Below are 24,906 nucleotides of genomic sequence, written 5' to 3'. Positions count from 1 at the left end.
TTTACTCCGTATGGGGTTTTTTTATTTCTATCAAACTTTCCAAAGAGGGAATCTCTCTCTTATCCCGCGCCCTCTCAAGACTCTTTGGCTTGGAAGAATTGGGCTTGTGCCTCCTTGGAGTTGGCCTTCTTTCCTTCTTTGTAATGAGCTTTCACATGATGGCTCCATCGGGAGCTTCCGGCCCAGACGGGTTGGCGAGAGTCCTAGAGCAAATCTTTGGGCCGGACTCTTCCAGGGGGTAGTGTCAACCAACCGCCGAAACCCGCCCCCGCTCCCCACCACCCTTTTCATTATGATCCTCTGATGCCGGACGATCATAGACAACAAGAACTGAGTGATCGTCTGGCGATCAATTGAATAGGGAAGCCCCTACTCCCAGAAACGAGTCTATTGTCTTTCCAAAAACTTCGCTTTAGCGACTTCGTAAATGACTTATTAAAAAAAGATGGAACATGCTATTCTGTCTGATCGGTATTCCCCGAAATCCCTATTTAACAAACGCCATCAGATCAAAGGCCTTCTATTATATCCTCGGGGGACCCCTTTATCTAAGTCTAAATATCAAGACTCTCTACGTTATGGAAAACTATGGCACACACCGTAGCGGTCCATATCATCGTATCACGGAAGCCATTTGGAGATCTTTCGTTTCTCTTTACAAAGAAGAATCTCCATGAAAAATGCGGTGTGCGCGATGAATAATCGCTTTTTTCTTCTTTTTTTTTTTTTTACTGTACAACAACCTTAACCGCACAAGCCTGGGCTGGACCTACTTCCAGCCCTAGAGGAGCCGTATGAGGCGGAAGCTCTACGTACGGTTTTGAAGCCGAGCCTTTCCAGCAATGGGGCTTAGGGACCGATATGATGATTGATTTAGGTAGGGCGGCCGGTCTACTATGGACACCTGTAGGGATTAGTGTGTGAGACCGCGATCCACAAACTAAGGCATGGGACTCATCCTTTACTTGGGAATGAAAAAGGAAAACATAGCATGTCACAAGAGCGAGGCGAGCAAGAAGCACCTACTGCGAGAGGGAAAGAATATGCATGACATACTTTTATTGATGTTTTTGGGATTACAATTCTCGCAACTGTATTGATTCCTCTCCTCTAGGATTTGTTTGACATGTGTTTGTAATATTGGAGTCTGGTCGACTTATCCAACACTACGTATCTACAATTTGATAATAGGGAGGTGATAGGATTTTTGTGACTTATTCTATCTCAGCCTGCCGAAACCCTAAGGTTATAACTCAATTATCCAGGACAGTTGAGAATCCTACTAACTTTAAATTCCCTAAATCTTTGAAATCTTACCTTCTTATTAAGACAAGATTGACAACAGAACTTCTCAAAATTTCGGTGTCTACCGTTTGATTCATACGAGTATGTATTGAAAGTAAGAGTTGGTTTAATTAGATTTTTTATTTTGTTGAATTTATTTAAATCCGAACATAAAACTCCTCAAAAAGAACCTTGTACTTCTTCTACAGAACTTTGGTAAAGACTATCTAAATCAACAAAATTTAGATCCAAAAATGCAATACCATTTTGCACAAGTCATCAACTATTTAGGGGTTTCATGCAATCAAATACGCTTAGTTACTGATACATCAGATTTGGTACAATCAGCTACGGAATATAAAATTAAATCTACATCTTGAAAATAGTCAAGACTACATACTTCGACCGAGCAGAACTAATGCTTGCAAAGACAATACATTAAGTTACAATGTGCATTTACAAAGCTGTATTCTTAAAAGATATCAGGATTGAAACGACCAGGTATAGAATTATTTGCTTCAGCCTGCTTCAAGTGCATCGCCAAAGCGTAGTTGTTAACCTGATCAAGACAGCACATTGACTATCAGTATACAAAAATATAAAACATCTTATAATAAAGCGAACTTTATCGAACAAACACGACACGTACCGGACACGAAAAAACGGATTAGTGTCAAGAGATTATGACACGATTAGTTAAACGGGTCAACACGACACGACACGTTTATTAAATGGGTCGGATTAGTGTTGAGACTTTTCCAACCCGTCTATATTCGACACGAACACGACCCGACACGGCACGTTTGCCAACTCTAGTCCAGAAGTTGCAGAAGATCTTCACTCTTAAGACAGTAGTTGAAGCGGTGTTTGAATTTTATCTCGGAAATCTGTTATGTGTAAGTAGGTGTAAGTAGGTGTAGTTGCAGGTAGCAAGATGATTTTTTTGCAACTGACAGCAGATAGGCAGTCATTCACAAACCCTACTCTTAAATCCAAACAATGGCGAGTCCAGAAGACAGCCAACAAACGCGCGGCTGGGCATATTGTACACTGATTCCCACCTCCCCCTCTCCATTGCCTCTTGCAAACATAAAGAAAGCGTAGGGTTCCGCACTCCTAAATTCTCATTTCACCTAGCATACATAGTTTTATTTTTGTGTACGGATTAGCTTGTAGTCATGAACCACAGATTTTAAGAGAGAAGGGTTCATAGGAAACAGAGCACCCAACTCACATATAATTTTATCTATAATGATATAATACTGTTGGAAGTAAAGCTTAAAGGTCCTTGCCCGATCGGACCGAGTGAAGTGGCCTGACTAGCCACGAGTGCAAAATAAAACTGGAAGGGTAATTCGCCCGACCAGTATACTATGTTATTTTGCTGTTACATTCGTGCTTGACCTGGTTTATGGTTAGCCATGTCTAATTTCTTGTTCTAAATTTTAGCCTTGATAACCAATTTGAAAACGAGATCATGTCAATTGTCATGGCTAATCCTATGTTTGAACGAGGCCCTTCTCGAGAACAAGAGGTCTTGTTCAACATAGGATTAGCCCCTTGATGGTAAAAACTACCAAAGGTGGTGACAAAAATTCTTGATTTATTTTGAGCAACTTGAGATAGATTGATTATGTGCACTGTATAGATGTAATCAAAGCAATTGAGAGGCAAGCAGGACGATTGCTCAGGATGCCTCTCTCGCCATAGGTTAAGAAAGTCCTTATGGACACTTCGGAAAAAAAGTACGGATCCGATGACGCCGATAAGAATTGTATTGTTGATAAGTGGATTAATTTCAAGATGACCGATTGCAAATACTCTGATCCATTATTATGAGAACATTGTGATTAACAACTTGAAGATGTGTGAAGCCCTTCAAAGACATTGTGCTCCAATGGACACCGTTAACTCTTTGAAGCACAAGAAAGGCATGAACCTTCAATAGCTCATTTGCCATAAGAGGGACGAAGAGGCTAGCCGCCTCAAAGATAGGCTTAAATCTCTTTCTTTGAAATCTTCTTAAGCTAGCTTGGTTGAGCCTGGTGCTCCTGTTACTAAAAGGTTTAATGGAAAGAAAAAGAATCACTAAACCAAAGGAAATTTCAATAGTAACAACAAGATTCAAAAGCCTGAAGGAACTTGGTAAGTGTGGAAAGATATAAAGCCTATCAATGCAATCATCCCCGTAAGAGCAACTATAATGGTACCGGACAAGCAAACATTGTTGAAAAGAATAATGTTATTGCGGGGGAGGTGGTTAAAGTTAGTATGATGGAAAAACAAGGTGGATTGGATCTTGGACACGGGAGCATCAAGACACTTTTGTAATAACAAAGCTATCATAACGGACTTTGAGGATGCTCGTGTTGGAAATCATGTCTACATAGGAAATAGTAGCCCTGAGAGAGTCCTTGACAATAATGTTGAGCCGAGCCAAATAAGACCCCACATGATGCAAGTATAAAACTTACGAAGAATAAGGGTCTCTCAAGAGCAAAATGCCAAAGTAATAGACATAGGGGGTGATATTTTTTATGAATTGCACGGCCCGATCTTGCCTATACGAGAAGATGACAAAGTAGATATACTCATAATCCTAGTAATGAACATTTGAATGCACTTCATCCATTACTTAGGTACAGAAGGGGTACCATGGAAGTGTGCTTGCATTTTAATCGCTTCCTAGTGTTTTAGAAGGCTATTGTGACGCAAATTGAGTAACATATAATGATAAAGTATATACTAGTTTTATGTTAGGTGAAGGTGATATTTTATGGAAGTCTTCGAAGCAACCATGTCTAGCTCGCTTCACAATGGAATCTGAATTCATTGCAGGTCAAGAAGCAGATTGGCTAAGGAGCCCTCTTGTCGATAACCCATTGTGGGTGGAAAGATTCTCCCCAATATCTTATGCATTGTGACTAACAATGGCAAGAACAAGCACATACACCTTACACATAGTTTGGTGAGACAGCTACTCAAGAATGGAGTAATGAGCAATTGCATTGAACTTTGTAAGGTTCCAAAGAATTTTGGCGGATCCTTTGACTAAGGAATTGGCATGAAAACAATTTCTTCACTTGCCGATGGGGATGGGGATGGGGCTTAAGCCAATGAAATGAATATCATGAGCATTACTAATACTATTATACCTATGGCGATGATTAGGATGAATTCTTTTGAGTTCATAATGGATTTGAACTAACGTGATAGGTGCTCTATCTAAGCATTTTTGTGAAATCCCCCGAGGTTCAGTTTGTATGAACTCTTAATGAATCCTAAGAGTTTGTTTGTGCGATTGAGAAGCACAAGGGATTCACTATCTTCTATAGAAACTTAGGCGATTTCTAGAGCTTCCATGAGATCTAAGGTTGGTGCCCGACTTTAAAGTTTGTGCGAACGAAGTTGCTTAAGTGAAGCTTTTGGGACCATGGTCGCCCGTCTCCGGTTTGTCGGCCGATAAGATCTCTTTGAAGAATTCCCAGTAGAAAGGAACTCTTGAGCCGAGAAGCGGATAAAGACGATTGACGAAAGGGCGGAGCTTGCGGTGACCGACAAGTAGGCCAGAAGAGATCGAAGGTTACAGTCGGGTGGGAAGCCTCCAATTTGATAAAAAGACTCAAACCCCGTACCATGAGCAGTTCATGAAAGATAGGTTTGAGTGACCAGACCCCCTAACAAAACTACCCTCGTTCCATCCCGGCCCGGGGCCTTCGCGTCCACCCAACCCAGCAGATTAAAGGAAGGAATTGATAGAGTAAGATTCATCTGCAACCTACTAGATCCTTTACATAAAAATAAGGGTAAAAATCACTTTGCGGAGTTCACTTTATTTTTGGAGTAAGGTATGTATTGTGGGAGGCATGGCTTAAATTTAGAGTTTCAAGGTTAGTCCACTCGTTGATCAAAGCTTGAGGATTTCAAGGTTAGTCCACCCTTGGGTTTGTAAGTCATAGTTTCACTTCACTAAGCATTTGGTTTCAACTTACTTAATGTAACTCCACGTGCTATGTATTAAGCTCCTCTTATTCCCGAAAATTTCTCTCTCTTCATTGATTCTTTTTCTAATCTTTAGTTGGGGGTTGTCGGAAGTAGAGCTTGGAGAAGGTCCTCGTCCAATGGGACCGGGTAAAGCGATCTGACTGGGTCGAGTTCAAAATAGAACTGGAAGGGTGATTCGCCATTTTGCTATTTTGGTGCATTCGCGCCCAACCGAACAAATTAAAGGGTCGTTGGCCTCTTGCATTCGCGCCCGGCAGAGGCCAAAATTCGTGATTTCTCCGTTTTGCTTTGCTTCCTGTTGATTCATTTTGTAGCCGCCCTTTTTATTACTCCGTATGTTTTAAGAGACTTAAGTATTCTACTTATATTGAGTTAGTTGGTTGATAGTCCCTATGAAGCCTGGGTACGCCTCCCAGGTGCCGTTTCCCATACCGGGTACGGGTACGGTACGGGGTACGCCTAGAATACGTATCCATGAAGAATCCAAAGGGCGGGTACGCGGGTGACTTTTGAGGACGGCTGGGTACGTTTTTGGGGACGGGCTGGGTACGATTTTTAAGAGGAAGGCACGTACCAATAGGTATTATGACATCTTTGAGGCCAAAATTCACATTTTATGCTTTTCTTTTCTAAATTCACCAGTTTCTCTCTCCTGAAGTCATGGAATAAAAACTCGGCCGAGTTAACTCGGATTCGCCCGAGATAGACGTTATATATTACAAATTCGCCGAAATTTTCAGATTCTTTTTTAATTTTCGTGGGGTATGAAACACCAGATCTGGTTTAGTGTCCTCGATGCTTGATGAGGAAACAAGGGAGAAAGAGAAATAAAAAAGTAAGAAAAGTTCTCGGTTGAAGACTTGAAGTACCGGTGATAAAAGTAATTGAAGTAAGGAAAGAGAAAGAGTATTGAAGAAGATGAAGAGGCGTAAATGAAGTAAGGAAAGAGAAAAAATTGAAGAAGATGAAGAGGCAGACAGAAGATTCCTTTTTCATTCATTTTTTTGAGTTAAAGGCTACAACTTTGTTTTTTTATTTATTTCTTAAGTTACAGCTGTTTTTTTTACTTCTTTCTTTGAGTTACACCTGTTATTTATTCAAGTAGATGCTTTTTTTATTTACTTGACCAGTGAACCCTTACCTTTTATTAATTTTTTAGTATTTTTTTTATTAACTTTGAACTATTTATGTATGGATGTTTAATGTAGTTAAATTCTTGGTTTTTTTTTGCCGAATCCATGTTGTACCCGTTTTTTGCAATTTAATTTTGCCGTTTTCTGTCCCCGTTTCCGTGCAACATAAGATAGTCCTCTTGATTAAAAAGGTGAATAAACTCTTTATGATCATACTTAAGTTCATTGATGATGGTCGTTGAACTTTCTTGAGTCTCTTTACTTTCTTGGTTTGTCTTGGTTCCCTCTCTAAATCCTGTATATACTCACTTTTTTGGCTTTGCAAACACACCAACATTCTCTCCTTTTCTATTCTCTCTTTGGGCATAAGTTTTCTATTCTCTCTTTGGGCATAAGTTTTTACTCAATCTCACTTGCACCGAATCTCGTTTTCAAGACAATGGTTTCATTACCACGGCGCCGCAATTTCCGTAAGATTATTTTAATTAAAAATTGATAAGATAGGCACTCTCCTTTAAAAGGATCCAACTATAGATTAACTCTTGATAAGATAGGCAGTCTCATCTTTATGGGGTTCCTTCTATGATTGGTCATGTTCCAGAACTGACTTGACTTGCTAGTACAGGTTACGTACACCTATATGTCAAGGAACAACCCTTCACGTGCCCCTTCCAAATTTTTGTTTTACAATACAATAAAGAAGTCATTTTCTGCTATTCTGGTAGTTCTTAATTTGTCATTCTGACAGTCTCCTTCAAACTCCTACTTCTTTCACGTTACTTTTTTCACATTTCTTCTAATTTCTTTTGCTTTTCAGGTTGGAAGAGGAACACTTAAATCCATTAAATCGGTTGTTTCTCTAACTCTTCGGCATCTCAAATTATTGGTTGTAAAGTGCAAATAAACTTACATCTGAATTGAGAACGACATGTAAGCATAAAATTTTATAATTTTCCCATTAATTGAACATGCATCGGGGTATAATCTACTTTTAATTAAATTTTAATTAGGGTTTGAATAAAAATTGGGTGGATTTGTACAATTCCTAAACCGAGTTTCGGCTTCTTCTTTGCTAAATCCCAGATGCGTGAAATTAGCATGTACTAATTCTTGCAAATTACTCCAACAACTGGAGAGAATAAAGAGAACAAAGATAAAAAGAGGTAAAAAAGAAAGGCCGTGAGAACTGAGAAGGAGAAAGGAGTAGTGTTGTACACAGTATCTCTCTTTTTTATATAACAGTTGAAGATGATTACTCCGTAAGTTTTTGTCTTTCTTTTTTTGATGGGGAAGATGATTAAGTTGGATAGCTTTGATCAATAAATTTTTCTTTTTAATTTATTTTATGACATAAATAATAGAAGAAAACTTGGTTAGCAGGTCACCGGTCACTAGGACCACTTGCAGAAGTACCCCTACAAAGATGAGACTGCCTTGAATTAATCAAGGGACCTTTTTAAAGAAGAGTGGTCATAGTTGGGATCTTGCCTATCAACCTTTCCTATTCTAATTTCTTGTTTTAAATTTAGCCTTGAAAACCTACTTTACAACAAATATGACCATTACTAGTGTAGTACTCCGTAGTAAACAAGAATGACTGATGCATGATCTCCAAGGGAATTTAGCTTTTACAATGCATTAATATAGTTAAGAGGTTTGGAGAATGATATACACGGCATTAGATACCTCCGTCCATAAATAAGAACCATGTTGTTATTTTAGACATCACAAAATAATAGGCCACTTTCTAGATTAAGTTAGACTTGGAGGAAATACTACTTATGGCATGGTGGAGAAGTGGAGATGTAAAAATCTACATTATGAAAGATAAAAATGGTAATAACTTAATTCTTAAAAAATGACCCCATACCAAATGATATTTGGCACTCACATCAAGAAAATTCTAAAAACGTTCCACATGGACCACATGACCCAAGTGATGAGACTCACCTCTAGTGTTCTTATATGTTCTTGGCACTGGGACAGAAGCTGCTTCAGTTGTTGCACTTCTTGTGACTTGGCTTCAAACTCTTTCTGACGTTCATGTTGGATAGACACAGCACGTTTAAGAATTCCATTTTCCTGAAGTAGAGCTTGAACTTGCTCTTTCAGCACTGAATTCTCCTGCAGGTATCATAATATTTAAGTATGGAACAGCATTCAAGAACTAACACAACATCAAACCACCCTTCATTTTCCTTCCTTTTCTTTTTGGGAGAAGGGGAGAAGAAAATCAAACACTGTGACAGGCAGATTATAAAAGATAAAGGAAGATAAGAAAGAGTAAAACAAGGTGCAAATGACAGCAACCTAATAATCAATTCACTGTATGTAATCCATTGTATCGACATTAAAAGTTTATTGACCAAAATAATACCTGCTGGAAATTTTGTGCTGCATCTGCTTTTGCACGAGCACATATAGTTTTCTCAAAAGCCTGAAGAGCTCTTGATGCACGAATTTTTGCATCCTCTACATCAGAAGCAGTAGACATTTCTTTTACAAAAAGATCCACCCACTGAGCACCATCTATAGGCAAATTTTCGGATAATAACGGGTCTCTTGTGGATCCACCTTCATCACCATGTACTAAAGAAGAAAACAAAATTAGAGGAACAATTCAGTTGCATTAAAAAACTGCAAGTGTCATATGGGTCAAAATCTGTGTAGCTTGATGCTTTCTTTAGTGAGGAACGATTCACCCAAAAGATCTATTTCCCTTTTTGGTAAGCAATTCACAGAGAAAACTTGATCACAATAAAAAGAACAGTAGTACAGTGAGTAAGTTTGAAGCTATGAAGTAACTTCAAAATTCCTCCTCACTTTCAAGTCCATCAACTAAATTTTGCACGGAGTCCCATGCATTTTAATTTAACATAGATATGTTATGTCATCAATCACCATCTACAGTATAGTTAGAATGACTGAGCACATTAGTAAAGCATTAAGAGATCAATTTGCAGTGTGAAAAGCATTTATTTAAGTAGCCCAACTCCCCAAGACTAAATCTCATCACATAACTTGAAATGAATAAACATTGATAAGATATAACTAGGTTTAAGTTTCACTAGGTAAACTTATGAAAGTCACTGCAAATAATGTGCCCCAGCACTCCAGCAGAAACTGATCAGTCCAGACAGCCAGAAAGGACTATTTGGCATGAATCCAGAAATTCGAGATATATCCTGTCCTTGACCTGAAGGAAACCCGGAAATCAAGGGACCAGAGTCACCAAATGAGTCCATTGCTCTCTTTCCACTTGTGGCTTTCAGTCCTGAAGGAACCAAACCCCGGAAAAGGAGAAGTTGGTCAGTAATTCACCAATGAAAAGGGGAAAATACGGCTTTCAGTCCTGAAAGAACCAAACCCCAGAAAAGGGGGACAAGTGGGTCAGTCATTCCACAATGAAAATGGGCCAAACCTGTTTCAGCTCCCTCTCTCTTTTCCTCCCTTTCCCTTTACGTTAACTCCAAGGTGCTTTCCTATACGGTTTGTGAGCTATTCTTGATTCAAAAGAAAATTAATTGGAGATGCAATCTAGCTTTCCACGTTTAACAATGAATTCCTTTGACCCCACATCCCCTTCAAGTGAAAAAAGCTGATAAAAAATTTAATGTATTCCTCAACAGAAAAGGTGCAAGCCTTTCAGATACAAGTATACAACTACCTCTCCGACTATGTAGAGGTAACGCTGCATACATATGGACCTCCCCAACTCCCCAAGCTCAGACAATTTGCCGGATGTCTTGTCATGTTAGAGACTAAGAGGAGAGAAAGAAAGGAGAACAACATCTCCAAGACAAAAAAAAAAAAAAAAAAAAAAAAAGAGGCACCCAAATCCATTTTTTTCATGTTCAACAACGTAAGAAAGGCTGCATGTGATGTGCAGAGTAAAGGAGCATAAATAATTCATATATCCCCCATTGCCCCCACAAAATTCCAGGCATGACACAATATCATACGTCAGTCACAAGATACTGCTGGTGGAAAACTTTCCTTAAATGAGGGTTATAAATAGTCGAGTCAAGAAAAAATAACTTTAAAGGGATCACAGTAAAAGTGCATAGGTTCCTTTTCACTGATACATGATGTATTGCTGCCTTTGCTTTCTGTATTTTCCATTCAGTGATGTAGCTTTCTTCTCTGTTTCTAATTCTAAACTCAAATCACAAATTCATAACATCTTCAGTTCTTCACATTTCTCTTTGATGTTTGAGATAATATAATACTCCGGTATCTTTTTTCCCCATGTTAACCAAAAGATGGCCAAAACTCTTTATCAGTAACTTTCTTATGTACTCGAAGAAAGCCAACATGGAGAATATTACTAATGCATTGCTAATGTAGTAATATTACTACTGATGATTTGGCTTCAATTGCTAATGTTCATTACTAAAATTTGAATCATCACTTGTGTTTCTAATGCATTATCGCATATCTGCCAAAAAAAAAAAAAATCGGTGGGCGGCCACACGGTGTATGTTTAATGCTTTAATGTATGAAATTATTTCTTTAAATCTATATTAGGTATTCCGTATATGTTAAATTCAACAGCCAAGGACATTGTTAGGAGATGAGAGACCACACAAAAAATATTGATGGTTGATTGAGTGGTTCTGATTTTACGTTTTTTATTATGATGGAAAAAAATAAAGAACTTTATTGTAAGACTAACAAAAAATAATCAACTTTTCGACTTTTGAATCATTAGTTGGCTACCTATCTTAACAGTGGCATACTGGCATATGTTGCCAACTTTATGTAACTGAACAACTTGAATATTTTAACAGAGAACCATTACGAAGACTCCTCCACTCTATACCTACTTACATATAATTGACAGCTCAAGAAGTCACTCACCCCTAAAAAAAATAGAACCTAAAGGAGCATTGGATTTTAGAATTTGCATATGACAAGAAGATTGACAGCATGATAATACTAGACCCAAATTAAGCTACATCATATCAACAATACCATGCCTACCTTGTGGCTGATTATTTGGTAGTGGATGGGTGTCTGAAGACGTATAGGTGGTACTGGGGACATTTTCAGCAGATCCTAATCGGAGGTCAGTCAAACTTTTGATTGCCAGGTCCAAATCATGTCCACTGTTCTCAAGTGCTTGCTCAATAAGCTGGCGCAATATACACACAAGCAACATAAAATTACTACTTTAACAGATATGAAGAACAACGACAACAATTGAGAAATAAAATTAACTGAAGATCTCAAATCTCCAAATAAGTCTATACGCTCTATAGCCAAATATCCCAAGAAAGAGGTGACAGAAATCAGCTTTAAAAGCAAAAGCACTGAAAGTAGGAGCTAACGATATCAAAAAGCACAATCTTTACATCAAATGGTAGATGTAATACCAAGTGAAGAACAGTTGCAAACTTAAACTGACAACATTATAAGGTTCATCACAATGTTTGTCATTTCCCTAAATCCTCTTTAAGAAAAATTCTAAAACAGAGACGAAGAATCATCTAGTGAAGCACAAAATTTGAAAATATAATGCAGCCATCCAAAACCAAGGATACAGCCACAAAATAGATTGTCCATGATCAGACAAGTCTCCCAGGAAAATTTTGGTATATAATATATGTACTGTACAAATTTCTCTTCACCAAAACCCTTCACATAAACAAGAACGCTAGCAACAAACACAAGCTGGCAACTGCAGGGAGACAGCACAGAGCAAAGCCCTACCCATGTGGGTTTCCTTTCAAGGGTGCGTTAATTGCTATCCCATTCTTATTCCCCCAAACGGAACCCAAAAAAATGACAACACCGACAGCAACTTTCTTGGAAACTCAGCGACAACGCCATCTAGGTCAAAGGACCTTAGAGAATAAAAGTAAAACCATAAGATAAATACTTAATTATCAGCATTTCCCCTCCAACTTACATATCTATGGTTTTGTGATTGAACAAACCCTAGATCTAAATTCCTCCCTCTAGGTTGGCAATCGACCACTATCGTAATGAGACAGGGAGCCGGGGGATTGGATCACTTGCTCCCCAGCCTCAACCCAATTACAGGTTGCATCCTGTGCCAGATTAGATCGACACACGATATTCCCGTCGACTGACAAGTCAGAGTAGAGTTGAGGAATGATAATATGGGAAGATCTTAAGTCTCCAAAGTCCAAAACAGTCAAATGCAAATATGCAATACCCGAAAAATGTTGACAAGGAGCCACCACAAAAGCAAAAGCATGGAAATTATAAGTAAAAGAAATCAGAAGTACTGTATATCACATCAAAAGGAAGATGAAGTACCACATGGTAATTCTTTAGAACGTTAACTGGTGACATACTGCTGCTCATCACAATGTTCTCCGGTAATCTAAACCCCCCTTGAATCAACTATTCTAAAATGGAGATGAAGAATCATCTAATTGAACATCAAATTTCAGAATAAAATCAAGCCGTCCGGAGCTGTGGAGACAGGACCAAGATAGATTGTCCATTAAGGAGTATAAGGAAAAAATAAAACTTGAGCCTAAAAACAGAAACAACGGATATCTCATTAAGGGTTACTATTCTTAAAGAAATGTACACTAAAACACCCTCTGCAGAGTGACTATAGGTAACCAGTATAAGTTCTAGTTTCTTTATCAGAATACAGCCTTGACATTATCATTGTAATTTCTATTTCTCCCCAAATCATAGCTCCAGCATATACAAAACAAAATTCCAACCACATCCAGGATTTAAACAACTCAAATAAAGCTTAGATTCTACAGGAAACGTAGTAAATTCCCACAATTTCTGAAAACACCATCGTCCTTGAATTATGTTTGATCACAGTTTGAGATGCAATTTAAGTATTTAAAAGGTGCATGGATATAGCAATGAATGAATATATAATCTAAATCAATCCAAGAACACTCCCGCAAGAACAATCAAATGAAATACAATAAAACATAAATTAAAGCATGTTACTAAATTCGACTACGCCCAGACAATCACCACCGAATTAAACCGCAACATTCTGCCCATTTCTTTTCATTGTACTAGTTTCGCCTTCGCCAATGGAAACCAAAACAGCAATAATCCAAAATAGCTAATTACACCCAACCTTTATTTAAAATAAATCATCCATTCAATATCAATGTGACATTAATTTCCAATTTAGAAACATCAATATGACATTACATAGGTAATTTCATAGTATATAAACAAGTACACAACAAAGAATTCTACTCCACCCATTTTCAACAAGATGCAACCCAATATTAACCACTTAAATCTAGGATCAAATAAACCATCAAGCCAATTAAAAAGACAATTTCACTAGCAAATTCAAAGGAGAGAGAAGAAGAATAAACCTTCATATCCATGTGAGGAAAAATAGCGATAAGGTGATCAATCAAGAATAAAGGCGAACCAGCGAAGCGAACCGGAGAAGTAGAAGAAAAGCGAATTCGCTTCGAAGATGGCGATGGAATTTCCTCGAAAATTGACGATCTCTTCCCACACACTATTGCAGACATGTTGTGGCAAAAACCCTAATTCTATCGATAATCAAACCCCGACTAAAAATTCCTCAAAATATCAAAAAGATTCGCCCAAATTCGTCCAATTTCCGGCGATTTTCAGCTCAAAGGTTTACTTATGTCAAATTAAACGAAGAAATGAAAATCGATGGAGGAAATTGGGGCGAAATTAAGTCTTCGGATTCTACCATTTGATGATATTCTAGAATCAATAATTTACGACGGAACTTTTCTCTCTCCTGCTTTGGGAGAAGCAATGCGATAACGCCGTGTTTGGTTGGTGTGATTTGATGAGGGAGGAATGAGGATGATGATTAAAAAGTGAAAGTGAAGAAAATGGTGGTGGAAAAGATTCTCGCCAAATAAGAAATTCAGGGAAGAAAATAGACAAATTTTTAATTAGCTTTTTGTCTGTGTAAGTGGTGACGTGGGCTTCTTCGTAGGGACGGATTGATGCCAGATGGCGGATAGTGTCTTAAACTCTTAATAGAGGTGGCGAGCGAGCAAGTCGTTTGAATCGAATATTTGAGTAACAAATGTGGATCATATTCATGAAATGAGACGTTTACTGTCTATTGTTAGTATATTTTTACTAGTCTTATATGTATGTGATGTGTGCGGAATTATAAAAACTTAAAATTGTATTACAACCACTAAATATAAAATAAGATAAAAAATGTTCACAAAGTTCATATTTTAAAAAATAAGGTTATACTATACGATCATACATCTAAATAGTGAAACATAGTAATCATGCTTGTACACGACAAAGAATCTAAATCTTAGTACCAAAATATAAATTCCAAAATTCCATCATATACCTAAGAGTCGAGCAATTAAACAGGGAGACTAACTTCACCTTCTCTGTGTAGTACATAAACACTGCTTTTATTTCTTATCAGCTTCATAAATGTTGCACTGGGAATATACCTAAGCACAGAGGAGGATGTCATAGTCCAGCAATTAAACAGAGAGACTAACTTCTAGAAGAGAGATGTTATTATTAAGGTTATAGCTCAGAACCTGAGATTCTACACTGGCATAAACAACATATACCCCCAACCTCCAGTGTAATTATTGTAAAGATGAACTACAATCATAAGCACACCAAAAAATCATAAATTAATTCAAATAAAATTAATTACAAATCACCAGATGAATTAATTTTTAATCAGATTCCTACTAACAATATAGAACACATAATTTAAAAATAATTGAACATTACTTTACACAATTAGAACTGAATCTTGAACTCCTCTCCATCATCCTCACCCCACTTACATCCAACAACAACGGAGTATTACTTAATTTTAGCCATTGTCATCTTTATCCCTGTTTGCTTACAAAATCTTCCTGAATTTAGACTTAAGAGTTAAGATCATCAACTTTCTCAGCCATGTCAGTAGAAGAGATCCATCCTGTTGGTCATCAACCGGTAGTAGAGATCTGGATCCCTGGGGAACTGCTTATCATGCAGATAGAGCAAACACTCAAATCCCCATTTCCTAAACCCATTTACGTTTCAATTTATCAAATGACTTCATTGTTTCGCCAAATACCTCAACCTGACAGTTCGTATTATCAACTTAGATAGGTCTTATCATATTGTGATAAAATGCTGGCAACAGACAACATTTACTTCACCTACATCAAGAAAATTAAAGGTAAGAATATCATATAGTAGGATTTTTATGTAGGATTTAGCTCTAAGGTGATGGGAAAACCCACATAAACTGTAACTGAATCAATTCAGTGCAATACAGTAAATATACCTTGTTATTGCAGGCCTTGAGATGTGGCTTAAGAACATCAAAATGTGCCTTCACACGTCTCCCTTCCGTCAGATTATTATCCTACAAAATCCATAAAAACCATTCAAGAAAAGCGGTTATACAAATTTTTAATTTCACAATACCATAGTCTATCAGAACAATAACAACAACGACAACAACCAAATAGTTGATCAGAATGGAGTTTCAGTAACATAATTTAAAAATAATTGCAACATCACTTTACAAAATTCTCTTGTTCGTCGTTTCGATCCATTCTATACTTCACTCGAATTTGAAATGTGAATTTTCTAGGGTTTTAAACAATTACATATTAACTAATTTAAACTTAAGTAATAAGCAAGAAAATTTGTTATTATTGTTAAAATCAATTGTAACTTGTCTAAAGATTAAATTGTCTAAATTGTCATATTTTTTGGCTTGTACAATTTAGACGAAATCTTTAGACAATTTGACTAAGTAAACACTGACTGACAAAATTACATGCTATATAAGGTTAAAATCAAATTGTCTAAATATTTGATAAAATCAAATTAGACAATTTGATAAATTGTCCAAAGATAAAATTTTCTAAATAATCTAACAATTTAGACTTAAGTATTAACTAATTGATGTTTAATATAATAATACCAATAGATATTAACTCTTAATCCAACCACAAAAGCAACAAACATCAATTAAGGGAGCACATCCGCGCCCTCAACAAAACAAATATCTTTATCATATAAACCATTCCCTATTCATTTGATCTTCAGTATAAAATTCAAAACAAATATCTTTATCATATAAACCATTCCCTATTCTTGATAAAATTTCAGTAGGAGAGGGAAAGAGAGAAGGCACAACCTACAACTGATACCTGACCCGAGCCTGTTGGGTCCACATAGTGCTGAGAATCAGCATATATACCCTCTGAATTATCCAAAGGCTTATGAGTATCGACTGAAAAATCCAAAGAACTTGTTGATGATTCGACTTCCACTGCAGGAACTTGAGATGATTCTGCTTTCATCGTATTAGCAGTAGAAACCATATTTTCATCAGTATCATTTTGTTCAGGTTTATCAGCTTTACTGGTTGACCTATTACTGGTTTTTCAATCTTTTCCTTTCCCATCCTTTCCTTTATTATCCTTCTTTTGACGATGTTGTTTAACCTTGAAAAATACATACAAAATGAAAACCGAACTAAAATCCCCAATAATAAAATCAAGTAGCACATACTTATGTATTCTTGTTAAAATGTCAGAACTTAGAAGTACGACTATCCATGAAATTCAGCAAAAATGCTAGGTTTCTAGGTAAGTGTTGCGGAAGTTGAACCTGTTAGGAAGCAAGTTTTCCATCTTCTAAGTATCCTTAGTTGATAAAGCAATACAGTTGAGTTTTGAGAATCTAAACAATTATGTAATACTAAGTCTTGTCATGAATCAAACATAAGAAACAACACTGGGATAAAATCCTTGTTGGCTTATCCACAGCCAAGCCCTCTATTCTCTCGAAATGCTCGAGTCTATCTATCATCTCACAAAATCCCAATCCATCAGTACTCTTAGGGTGTGTTTGGTACGATCACAGGAAAGAAAACAAAATGGAATCAGTTATGAGAGAGGAAATGTACCAATAAGTATTACTGTTAAAAGTTGTTTGGTTTTATAAAGGAATGGAACCATAGTACTCCATACTTCGTAACACAGTATACTTGGAAAAACCAAAACAAAAATAAAATCCCTTTCCCAATATCATCAACATGTTTCCTTTTTCATTAAAAGTAGAAGAACCTACTCTCTTTATTATCATCACGAAATCATAATCATTCAAAGCCAAATCTTTTGGAACTTTTTTCCAGATTTAAAATTATTGTTTTCCATATTTTCATAATTTGAGATTTGTTTTTCAAAAATTTCAAAGTAATCAAAACCATGATCAGGAGGAGGAGGAGGAAAGAAAAATAAATTACCTGTGAGATTCATGTAAGAGCACAAATCACGGTTGAAAAGATCATAATTTTCAATTTCTAAAAAAGTTCAAGAGGAAGAGGTGGAATGTGATGAGAGAGAAAATATGAGAAAGGGAGATGATGAATGCCATGAGGTCAGGCCTGGTTGTGGTCAATGATAAAATGGAGGCTCGTATATTATTATTTTTTTGTTAGAGGAGGTTAAGGGATTACGTTACCGTAGGGAAGTACAGGGTAACATTCCAGTGGAGTCCATTACTGTCGGATAATGGAATGGGTTACATTTTAATCTTAACAAACTCCTGGAAACAGATTAAGTTACTTGATTCCGTTTCTCATCTTCAATTTTGTCATACCAATAACATGCTCTTAAAGAAAAAACTAGCTACAATCCCATGCTACTAATTAAATTTCCCTAACAATCATCCAAATAGGCAGTTATACCTCAAAGTTTCAGCATTAACATAATTCACCACATAAAATAGCATATCTATATAACCTAATCCAAATTCTCCACTCTGCCCATAAAGTCCCAACAATCTAAATCAATTATCTGCGCATTATTAACCATCAAATTTATAGACATTATCAAAATAAAATACTTCATATAAAAAATCAAAGCTAAAAAAAAGTCCCAATTGCAGAACAAATAAAATTTCCAAAAAAGGAGCAAAAGTAGTATTACCATCAGGCAAGAAGAATTCGAGGGAAGGCTGACCACACGGGTTATAAATCTTTGCAATCTCCAATCTCTTTTCTTGTTCCATCATCACTTTTTCTACATTTTGTAATCACCCAAACACGACTTTAATTTCTAATACAAAGCTGAAAAATTAAAGCTTAATCAATTAGTAGAGAAACGTGTACCATCTTGGTTCGAAGAAACAACGTCGTCTTGGAGAAAATACAAAGAGGATTGAGGATTTGACAATGGAGGAGAAATCAAAAGTTTCGGTTACAGGTTTACAGGGGAAGAGATTACGGTTTGATGATTTAAACTCGTTGATTTATGAGTTAAACCTGAGTTGAGGAAGCGAGTTACGACAGAAGCTCCGGAACGGAGTAGGGTTTTAGCTGCCATTTTCAGGGAGGGTTCAGAGTTCAGAGATTCAGAGTTCTGAGATTCAGAGAGAGAAAGTAAAGAAAAAAATCTACACTATATAGAACGAAAATCTTTTTTTTTTTCTTCTGGAAATAGAGAACGATCAGAGTATGAATTGTGAAATCGCCTTCATTCCGGAGAAAAAGCATGGAGGAGGAGGAAGAACGGTTTAAGAGGAAGGAGCAAGGAGAGGGGCTGTTGTACGACTACCCAATTAGGGTAATTAGGAAAGATAGGAGAGGTGGGGGTATATTGCCGTCTATTCCTAGGGGACAAGTAAAGTGTAATTACTGAAATGTCCCTCCCCTCTTCCCTTATATAATAGAGATTATTCTGTAATAAATATTCAATGTTCCTAATGAACTTGGTCATTATGGTCATGAAGTGCGTTATCAAACTTTTTTTTATTAGAAGGTAAGATGAAGTTTTATGTCGGGTCGAAATCCCACACGGATCAACCCGACTCGAGTTAGCAGACTAAACATATTGAGAGTCGAGGAATAGCGTGCCTAATTTTCAATTATAGTTACACTTTGAGGTGTGTAAGCAATAGATGGTTTATGGTAATAATACGGGGGTAATTTATAACTTTGAAAAAGTTAATATCATAATCCGCTCATAAAGAGTCGTTGGTAAAAATGATTTATTTTTTGGCAATTTAGAAATGTTTAATTTTTCATCATTAATAGAAATTTACATACGAGTATGTGGTTAGATTAATTAAATACATAGTATTCTATTTTCTATATATTTTTATTGTGCTGTTCAAAAAATACCCAAATACTTCCTCTGTTCTTTTTTAAATGACACAATTATATAGGCACGTTTTCCAATGCATGATTTTAAACATTAATATCTTTCATTATGGATAAGAAAAAAATATAAAAAGTTGATATTTAAAAACTATTCATTGAAACGAATCTAACAAGACCCCTCACGACTATGTTTTTTCTTATGTATAAATCACAAAAGGAAGTCAAATGAGCTTGTGTGAATAGTATCAAAAACTCAATTGTGTCATGTAAAAAAGAACGGAGGAAGTAACTCCATATATAAGTTGTTTGGTTCACTGCTATAGGTATGTTCAACATTGCACATAGAGGCCCACAAGTTAAAACTTACCATGTAAAGTCAATAACAAAATTACAATATAAATTACCAACCTATGTACTTGGATGCTTGGATAGAACTAACTTAAATGATTTTGGTGTATAAATCATAGTTACTGATGTGGGACTTTTTAATGGTGTTGATGTGTCACCTTTCCATGGATGTATCAGGTATGCGCTGGCCTGGTCTCTTCCAATCTGCAAAACAAGAATATTTCTCATAGGAATATTCCCTTCGATACTTAAGTAAGTATTTGTTAGAGAGAGAAAGTGTCTATAGAGAAGGCATAGCAGAATGAGAATGTTAGGTAAGAATGTATTGAATGTCCCTTTTACCTTGGGAATTGAACTATTTATAGGACTATGGTTACTATAAATAACAGTTTCTAAAAATGGAAATATGGTTTTCGGGATTGTCAGTCAGTCACAGGCAGTTCGTCGCATACTAGGAAAGCTTAGTCAAGCAATGTTTGGTTTCATCATCGAACACACCGCTTCGGGCCTAGGGACAAATGTAGGCGTCTACACATGGTGAAATCCAATAAGGGAGTTTCCAATCCATTTTCAAGACGAAATTTGAAGTTGAAACTTCAAGATGAAGTCGGGCCTTACTAGATCACAATTGTTCTTATGCATGTTTAAGATATTTAATGCTTTAAATATGTCTTAATATTATGCATGAGATTGTGACTTGATTATGTTACATGATTAAGGATTTTAATCACTTAAAATCTAACCAACATAGTAAAATCCTTAAGTTTCAAACTTTAAAATTGAGTTAAAAGGTGTCATTCCAAAATAACACTTACTTCTAACCTTTACATCAATCTAGTAATAGTTTTCCGTAGACCTGTCAAACGGGTCGGGTCGGGTCGGGTCAGTGTTGGTCAACTTCGGGTTCGAGTTCTATCGGGTCGGTCAGTTTCGGGTTCGGGTTGACAAATGCTTGTTCAAGACCCAGAATGTTCGGGTTCGGGTTGACCCAACGGGTTGAGAGCTTTTATTACGCCTTTTTTTATTTCGCGCTTTTTTACTATTATATATGCCTTTTTTACGGGTTCGAATTGACCCACGGGTTGAATAATTATTATAAGTTTATAACTATTAGTTTTACTCGTATATTGAATTTAAATGTACATGAAATTAAATAATTTACAAATTTTAACATTGAGAGATCTAATTATTAATAAATATAATACTAATAGTAAAGCATGAAAGAAATAGTAAACATCAATACAAACATAGTAGTAATAATAATATAACATTGCATTTTAATATAGTAATAATATAATATAGTAGTAAAGCATTTTAATAATAATTAGTAATTATTAATAATATAGTAATAACATTTAGATCTAATTAGTAATAATATAATATAGTAGTAAAGCATTTTAATAAAGAAACATCCAATTGAAAGCTCGAAACTACACTAGAACAACATTGAGACATTAATCAGGCATGCAGCAGCTATATCATTTGCCACATGAAAGAAACAACACTGCAGCTTCATTTGCCACAGCAAATCAGACTGAACTAAAACCAGACCAGCAAGCACGAAAGAAGAAACATCAACTCAACAAGCAACCAACATGAAAGAAGCAGCAGCAAGCAACAATAGAAGTCTTATACAATTCCATCCTTGTCTTTCTTCAATTTGAAGACCCATTTGCATCCGATAGGTGTAAACCCATCCATCAAATCAACCAAATCCCAGACATGATTTTCAGACATGGAGTCTATTTCAGATTTCATGGCCTCTAACCATTTTAAGGAGCTTGGGCTCGTCATAGCTTGCTTGTAGGTCATAGGTTCATCACTATCTAATATGATAACTTCTAAGTTTTTAGTCAAGAGGACACATGTCCATCTATCTGGATGAACCTTAGTTCTATGTGACCTACGAGGGGCAACAATGTCTTGAGGAACTGCTCCCACTGGCTCTTCTGAAGGCCTTGGAGGAACTTCACCTTGAACTTCTTCTAAAGAGTTATTGGTTCGTTGTTCGTCTCGAATCTCTTCGAGGTCTATTATTCTCCTATTTGCCATTTTGGAAATGTGATTTCTTTCCAAAACGACATCGTCACGAGCAACGAATACCTTGCTCTCTGACTTATTGTAGAAGTAATACCCCTTAGTTTCTTTTCGATACCCAACGAAGAAACATTTGTCAGATTTTGGTGCAAGCTTGTCCGAAATTAATCTCCTGGCATATGCTTGGCAACACCAAATTGTTAAAAAAGACAACTTTGGAAGTTTCCCAGTCCATAATTCGTATGGAGTCTTTTCAACAGCTTTTGACGGAGCACGATTCAGTGTGAGTACTATTGTTTGCAACGCATGTCCCCAAAATTGTAAAGGAAGTTCGGCATGACCCATCACTGACCTGACCATATCGAGTAAGGTCCTGTTCCTACGTTTCGACACTCCATTCCATTGAGGTGTCCCCGGAGCAGTCAATTCAGAAAGAATACCGCATTCTTTTAGATGGTCATCAAACTCGTGGCTAAGATATTCACCTCCTCGATCTGATCTTAGAGCTTTGATTTTATTGCCATGTTGATTCTCTACTTCATTTTAAAATTCTCGGAATTTGTCAAACGATTCAGACTTGTGTTTCATTAAGTAAATATAGCCATATCTACTGAAATCGTCTGTAAACGTTATGGAATAGCTGAAATCACCTCTAGCTTTCATACTCATATGCCCACATACGTCCGTATGTATTAGCTCTAATAGTTCGCTTGCTCTTTCTCCCACTGTAGACACCTACTTTTTTCCCCATTCCCGAAAGGGAAGGTTCGATGATGAGAACATAAATCTCCACTTGGCAACGCATCTCCTATAAAATAACGAATCTCAATCACCCTTTTCATTTCGACCAAAACTGCTATTTATAGAAACCTGCTAAAAATAGTAATTGCCGTAACGGGTAGTTGCTAAAAGTGGCAAGACATAAAAGATAGAAACCTGTCAGAATTAGGTGTTGCACTCCGACATAAATCCTAAAAGAGATAGAATTTGCAAGAGGAATCCTATTCCTAGTATAATTCGAAAATAAGAGTTACGTATTAATTAAAATCCTAACGAGCCTAGAGTTCGTAACGGGCCCAGACGCATTCCGTCCTAAAGTTAATACGCACTAAAAGACTCGGATAAGTCTCAAACACTCCGGATTCTAAGAGTCCAAATCTGACAAAGAACTCGGGCCAAACATCATTTTCAACGCCTAGCCCTGGGCGCTGAAATTGCCTGGATCCCATTTTCAACGCCCAGAGCTGGGCGCCGAAATCTTTAACGCCCAGCCCTAGGCGCTGAAATTACCTGGGTACGTGTTCTCTCCTAATTCTCCTTGGATTAGAGCTCTAAAATTCTATCTTTCCACGAATTCTTCCCTATAAATACAGCCCCAAATTCGACGTGAAAAGAACACACACAATTCATATTCTGAGTATTGACTCCAACCCCTAAGCCTAAGCCTCATGCTGCGAAATTGATCCCGCGTTCTGTCGCAATCGATCCAAAAATCGAACAGAACGTATCCTGTCCCTTGTAGCTGAAGAATTAAGCCCGGAAACTTGAGATTCGTTAAAGAAAAGGAGAAATAGCAAAGCCAAAGTGGTTAGTTTTATGAGAACCATGACGCACCTCTCAAGGGTGCGTCGTAATGTGTCCTTTCGCATGATTTAATTGCTTTCCTCGCCCTTTTATAAAACTGTTAAACTATTAATCTGATTGTTCTATCACGCCTAACAAAGATAATATATGGGACAATTAAACTATCATGCTAGGTCCCTTAAATCAATCTAAACAAGATAATCACGGTCGATCTAGTATTATGTGTTGCATATTGCTAAAATCAATTCAGATTAGTTTAATAGTTAACGCATGTCCCTTCAATTATTTATGCTGAGCTAGTAAGGATATCCTGCCTCTGGAGTTATCGAAGAGCGAGTACTCCTCTCGGTAGTTACAGTCCCCCGAACCCTCAATCTCTACCCCGCGGGTGTACGTTGAGCGATCCCCACACCAGGGATCACAAGGGAACCTATGGCCGTCGTGGTCAAACATAATTGCACTCCCTTTATGTCACGATAACCGGGTTTTGTCAGTTTTTCTCATTGTCTTTAAAAACTGAATGGGGACTCCTATATTACTAGTCAATTGGGTGTAAACTCACAGGAAATCCAATTACACTTGATTTGGCAAAAAGAAACGTCACGCCCATGAGGGGCGAGGTCACGCATTAGCCTCGTGCTTTTTCGGCCCCCTCACAGTGGCGACTCCACTGGGGATAGTGAAGGAAATACTCGTGCTCGTAGGTAATCAAAATAGCCGAAGAGTGAAACGATCCTACCCCGCGTTTATTTCCCCATCAAGTTGGGACGACCTGAAAATCAGCATATTAATGTGAACGGGCAGAACCGCATAACGAATCTTGGCTCCCTTGGGATGTTTCATCTCGGGAGTTGGGACTAAGGATACCTATCGCCAATCGGGGGGTGCATACGCTTCGAATGTTGTCCACTCGGCACTTTTCGCTAGTAGTACACCCGTCCCAAACCCAATCGCTCGCCCACCAGGTCCCTCTCATTGGTGCATGCCCCCTTGGCTTACATCGTGATTGGCCTCTTGGGCGAAATTCGTCTGTTGAAGGCACTACCTCGACCGGGGCATGTGTTGGATCTGCGATAGAAGCGGTACCAAGCCGGCGCAAATACTACCCATAGAAGCCTATCATAAACTACGTGGCATATTATTATTTTGCCTCATGATGTAATGTTAGTTATGTGTAGCGAATTATGTGATTGTGTGTGACAAATAATGCTAGAAAACCAACGACCTTAAAAATTGCCCAAACATTCATAAACCAATTGGCCAAAGAGTTATACCAAAATACGTGTTCCGCAACCCCGAACGATCGCCACAAAAATAAGCGACGCTCAGGATGGCCCGTAACGAATCCCACAACGCTGCACAACGCGTAAAGGACGTTATTAGGCAAGCACGCAACATTAAGTC

General features: G+C 37.2%; 2 protein-coding genes across 8 annotated transcripts; both read right to left on the bottom strand.

Moving 5' to 3' along the window:
• Positions 1–1,525: 1,525 nt before the first annotated feature.
• LOC110776680 (uncharacterized) lies at positions 1,526–14,282 on the bottom strand. 3 transcript variants are annotated; one of them, XR_002530231.2, is made up of 6 exons: positions 13,760–14,282; positions 11,406–11,556; positions 8,800–9,011; positions 8,373–8,546; positions 1,934–2,171; positions 1,526–1,843 (listed from the first exon to the last, which is right to left on the bottom strand). XR_002530231.2 is itself a non-coding variant. In XM_021981228.2 (5 exons), exons 1-5 carry the CDS (start codon positions 13,922–13,924, stop codon positions 1,757–1,759), a joined length of 789 nt encoding a protein of 262 aa, XP_021836920.1. In that variant the 5' UTR covers positions 13,925–14,278; the 3' UTR covers positions 1,526–1,756. The 3 variants fall into 3 exon arrangements, 2 of the variants coding, with proteins under 2 accessions (XP_021836920.1, XP_056693103.1); XM_021981228.2 differs by lacking the exon at positions 1,934–2,171 and having other exon boundaries at positions 13,760–14,278; XM_056837125.1 differs by lacking the exons at positions 1,934–2,171; positions 13,760–14,282 and adding an exon at positions 12,708–12,846.
• Positions 14,283–15,028: 746 nt separating this feature from the next.
• Positions 15,029–19,019, bottom strand: LOC110776681 (uncharacterized). Of its 5 annotated transcripts, none has more exons than XM_056837126.1 (5): positions 18,544–19,019; positions 18,362–18,454; positions 16,577–16,719; positions 15,700–15,780; positions 15,029–15,492 (listed from the first exon to the last, which is right to left on the bottom strand). In XM_056837126.1, exons 2-5 carry the CDS (start codon positions 18,444–18,446, stop codon positions 15,433–15,435), a joined length of 369 nt encoding a protein of 122 aa, XP_056693104.1. In that variant the 5' UTR covers positions 18,447–18,454; positions 18,544–19,019; the 3' UTR covers positions 15,029–15,432. The 5 variants fall into 5 exon arrangements, with proteins under 5 accessions (XP_056693104.1, XP_056693105.1, XP_021836921.2 ...); XM_056837127.1 differs by having other exon boundaries at positions 15,029–15,571; positions 18,544–19,012; XM_021981229.2 differs by having other exon boundaries at positions 16,577–16,873; positions 18,544–19,008.
• Between the last annotated feature and the right edge of the window lie 5,887 nt (positions 19,020–24,906).

This window comes from Spinacia oleracea, chromosome 2 (genome assembly GCF_020520425.1).
Source record: "Spinacia oleracea cultivar Varoflay chromosome 2, BTI_SOV_V1, whole genome shotgun sequence".
Classification (NCBI taxonomy): Eukaryota; Viridiplantae; Streptophyta; class Magnoliopsida; order Caryophyllales; family Amaranthaceae; genus Spinacia; species Spinacia oleracea.
The sequence above is the reverse complement of the archived record's forward strand: the minus strand, read 5'-3'. Positions and strand labels throughout refer to the sequence as shown.

What these genes read in the sequence shown, in the direction of transcription:
- LOC110776680 (XM_021981228.2), bottom strand. Translation starts at nt 13,924, where the DNA reads ATGTCTGCAATAGTGTGTGGGAAGAGATCGTCAATTTTCGAGGAAATT. An exon ending in ACCAAATAATCAGCCACAAG is followed by an intron (nt 9,012 to 11,405) that starts GTAGGCATGGTA and finishes TTTCTTCTTTAG; the next exon opens with TACATGGTGATGAAGGTGGA. An exon ending in AACATATAAGAACACTAGAG is followed by an intron (nt 1,844 to 8,372) that starts GTGAGTCTCATC and finishes TGTCTTGATCAG; the next exon opens with GTTAACAACTACGCTTTGGC.
- LOC110776681 (XM_056837126.1), bottom strand. Translation starts at nt 18,446, where the DNA reads ATGATGGAACAAGAAAAGAGATTGGAGATTGCAAAGATTTATAACCCG. An exon ending in CGAATTCTTCTTGCCTGATG is followed by an intron (nt 16,720 to 18,361) that starts GTAATACTACTT and finishes CGATGAAAGCAG; the next exon opens with AATCATCTCAAGTTCCTGCA. An exon ending in TCAAGGCCTGCAATAACAAG is followed by an intron (nt 15,493 to 15,699) that starts GTATATTTACTG and finishes ACGAACTGTCAG; the next exon opens with GTTGAGGTATTTGGCGAAAC.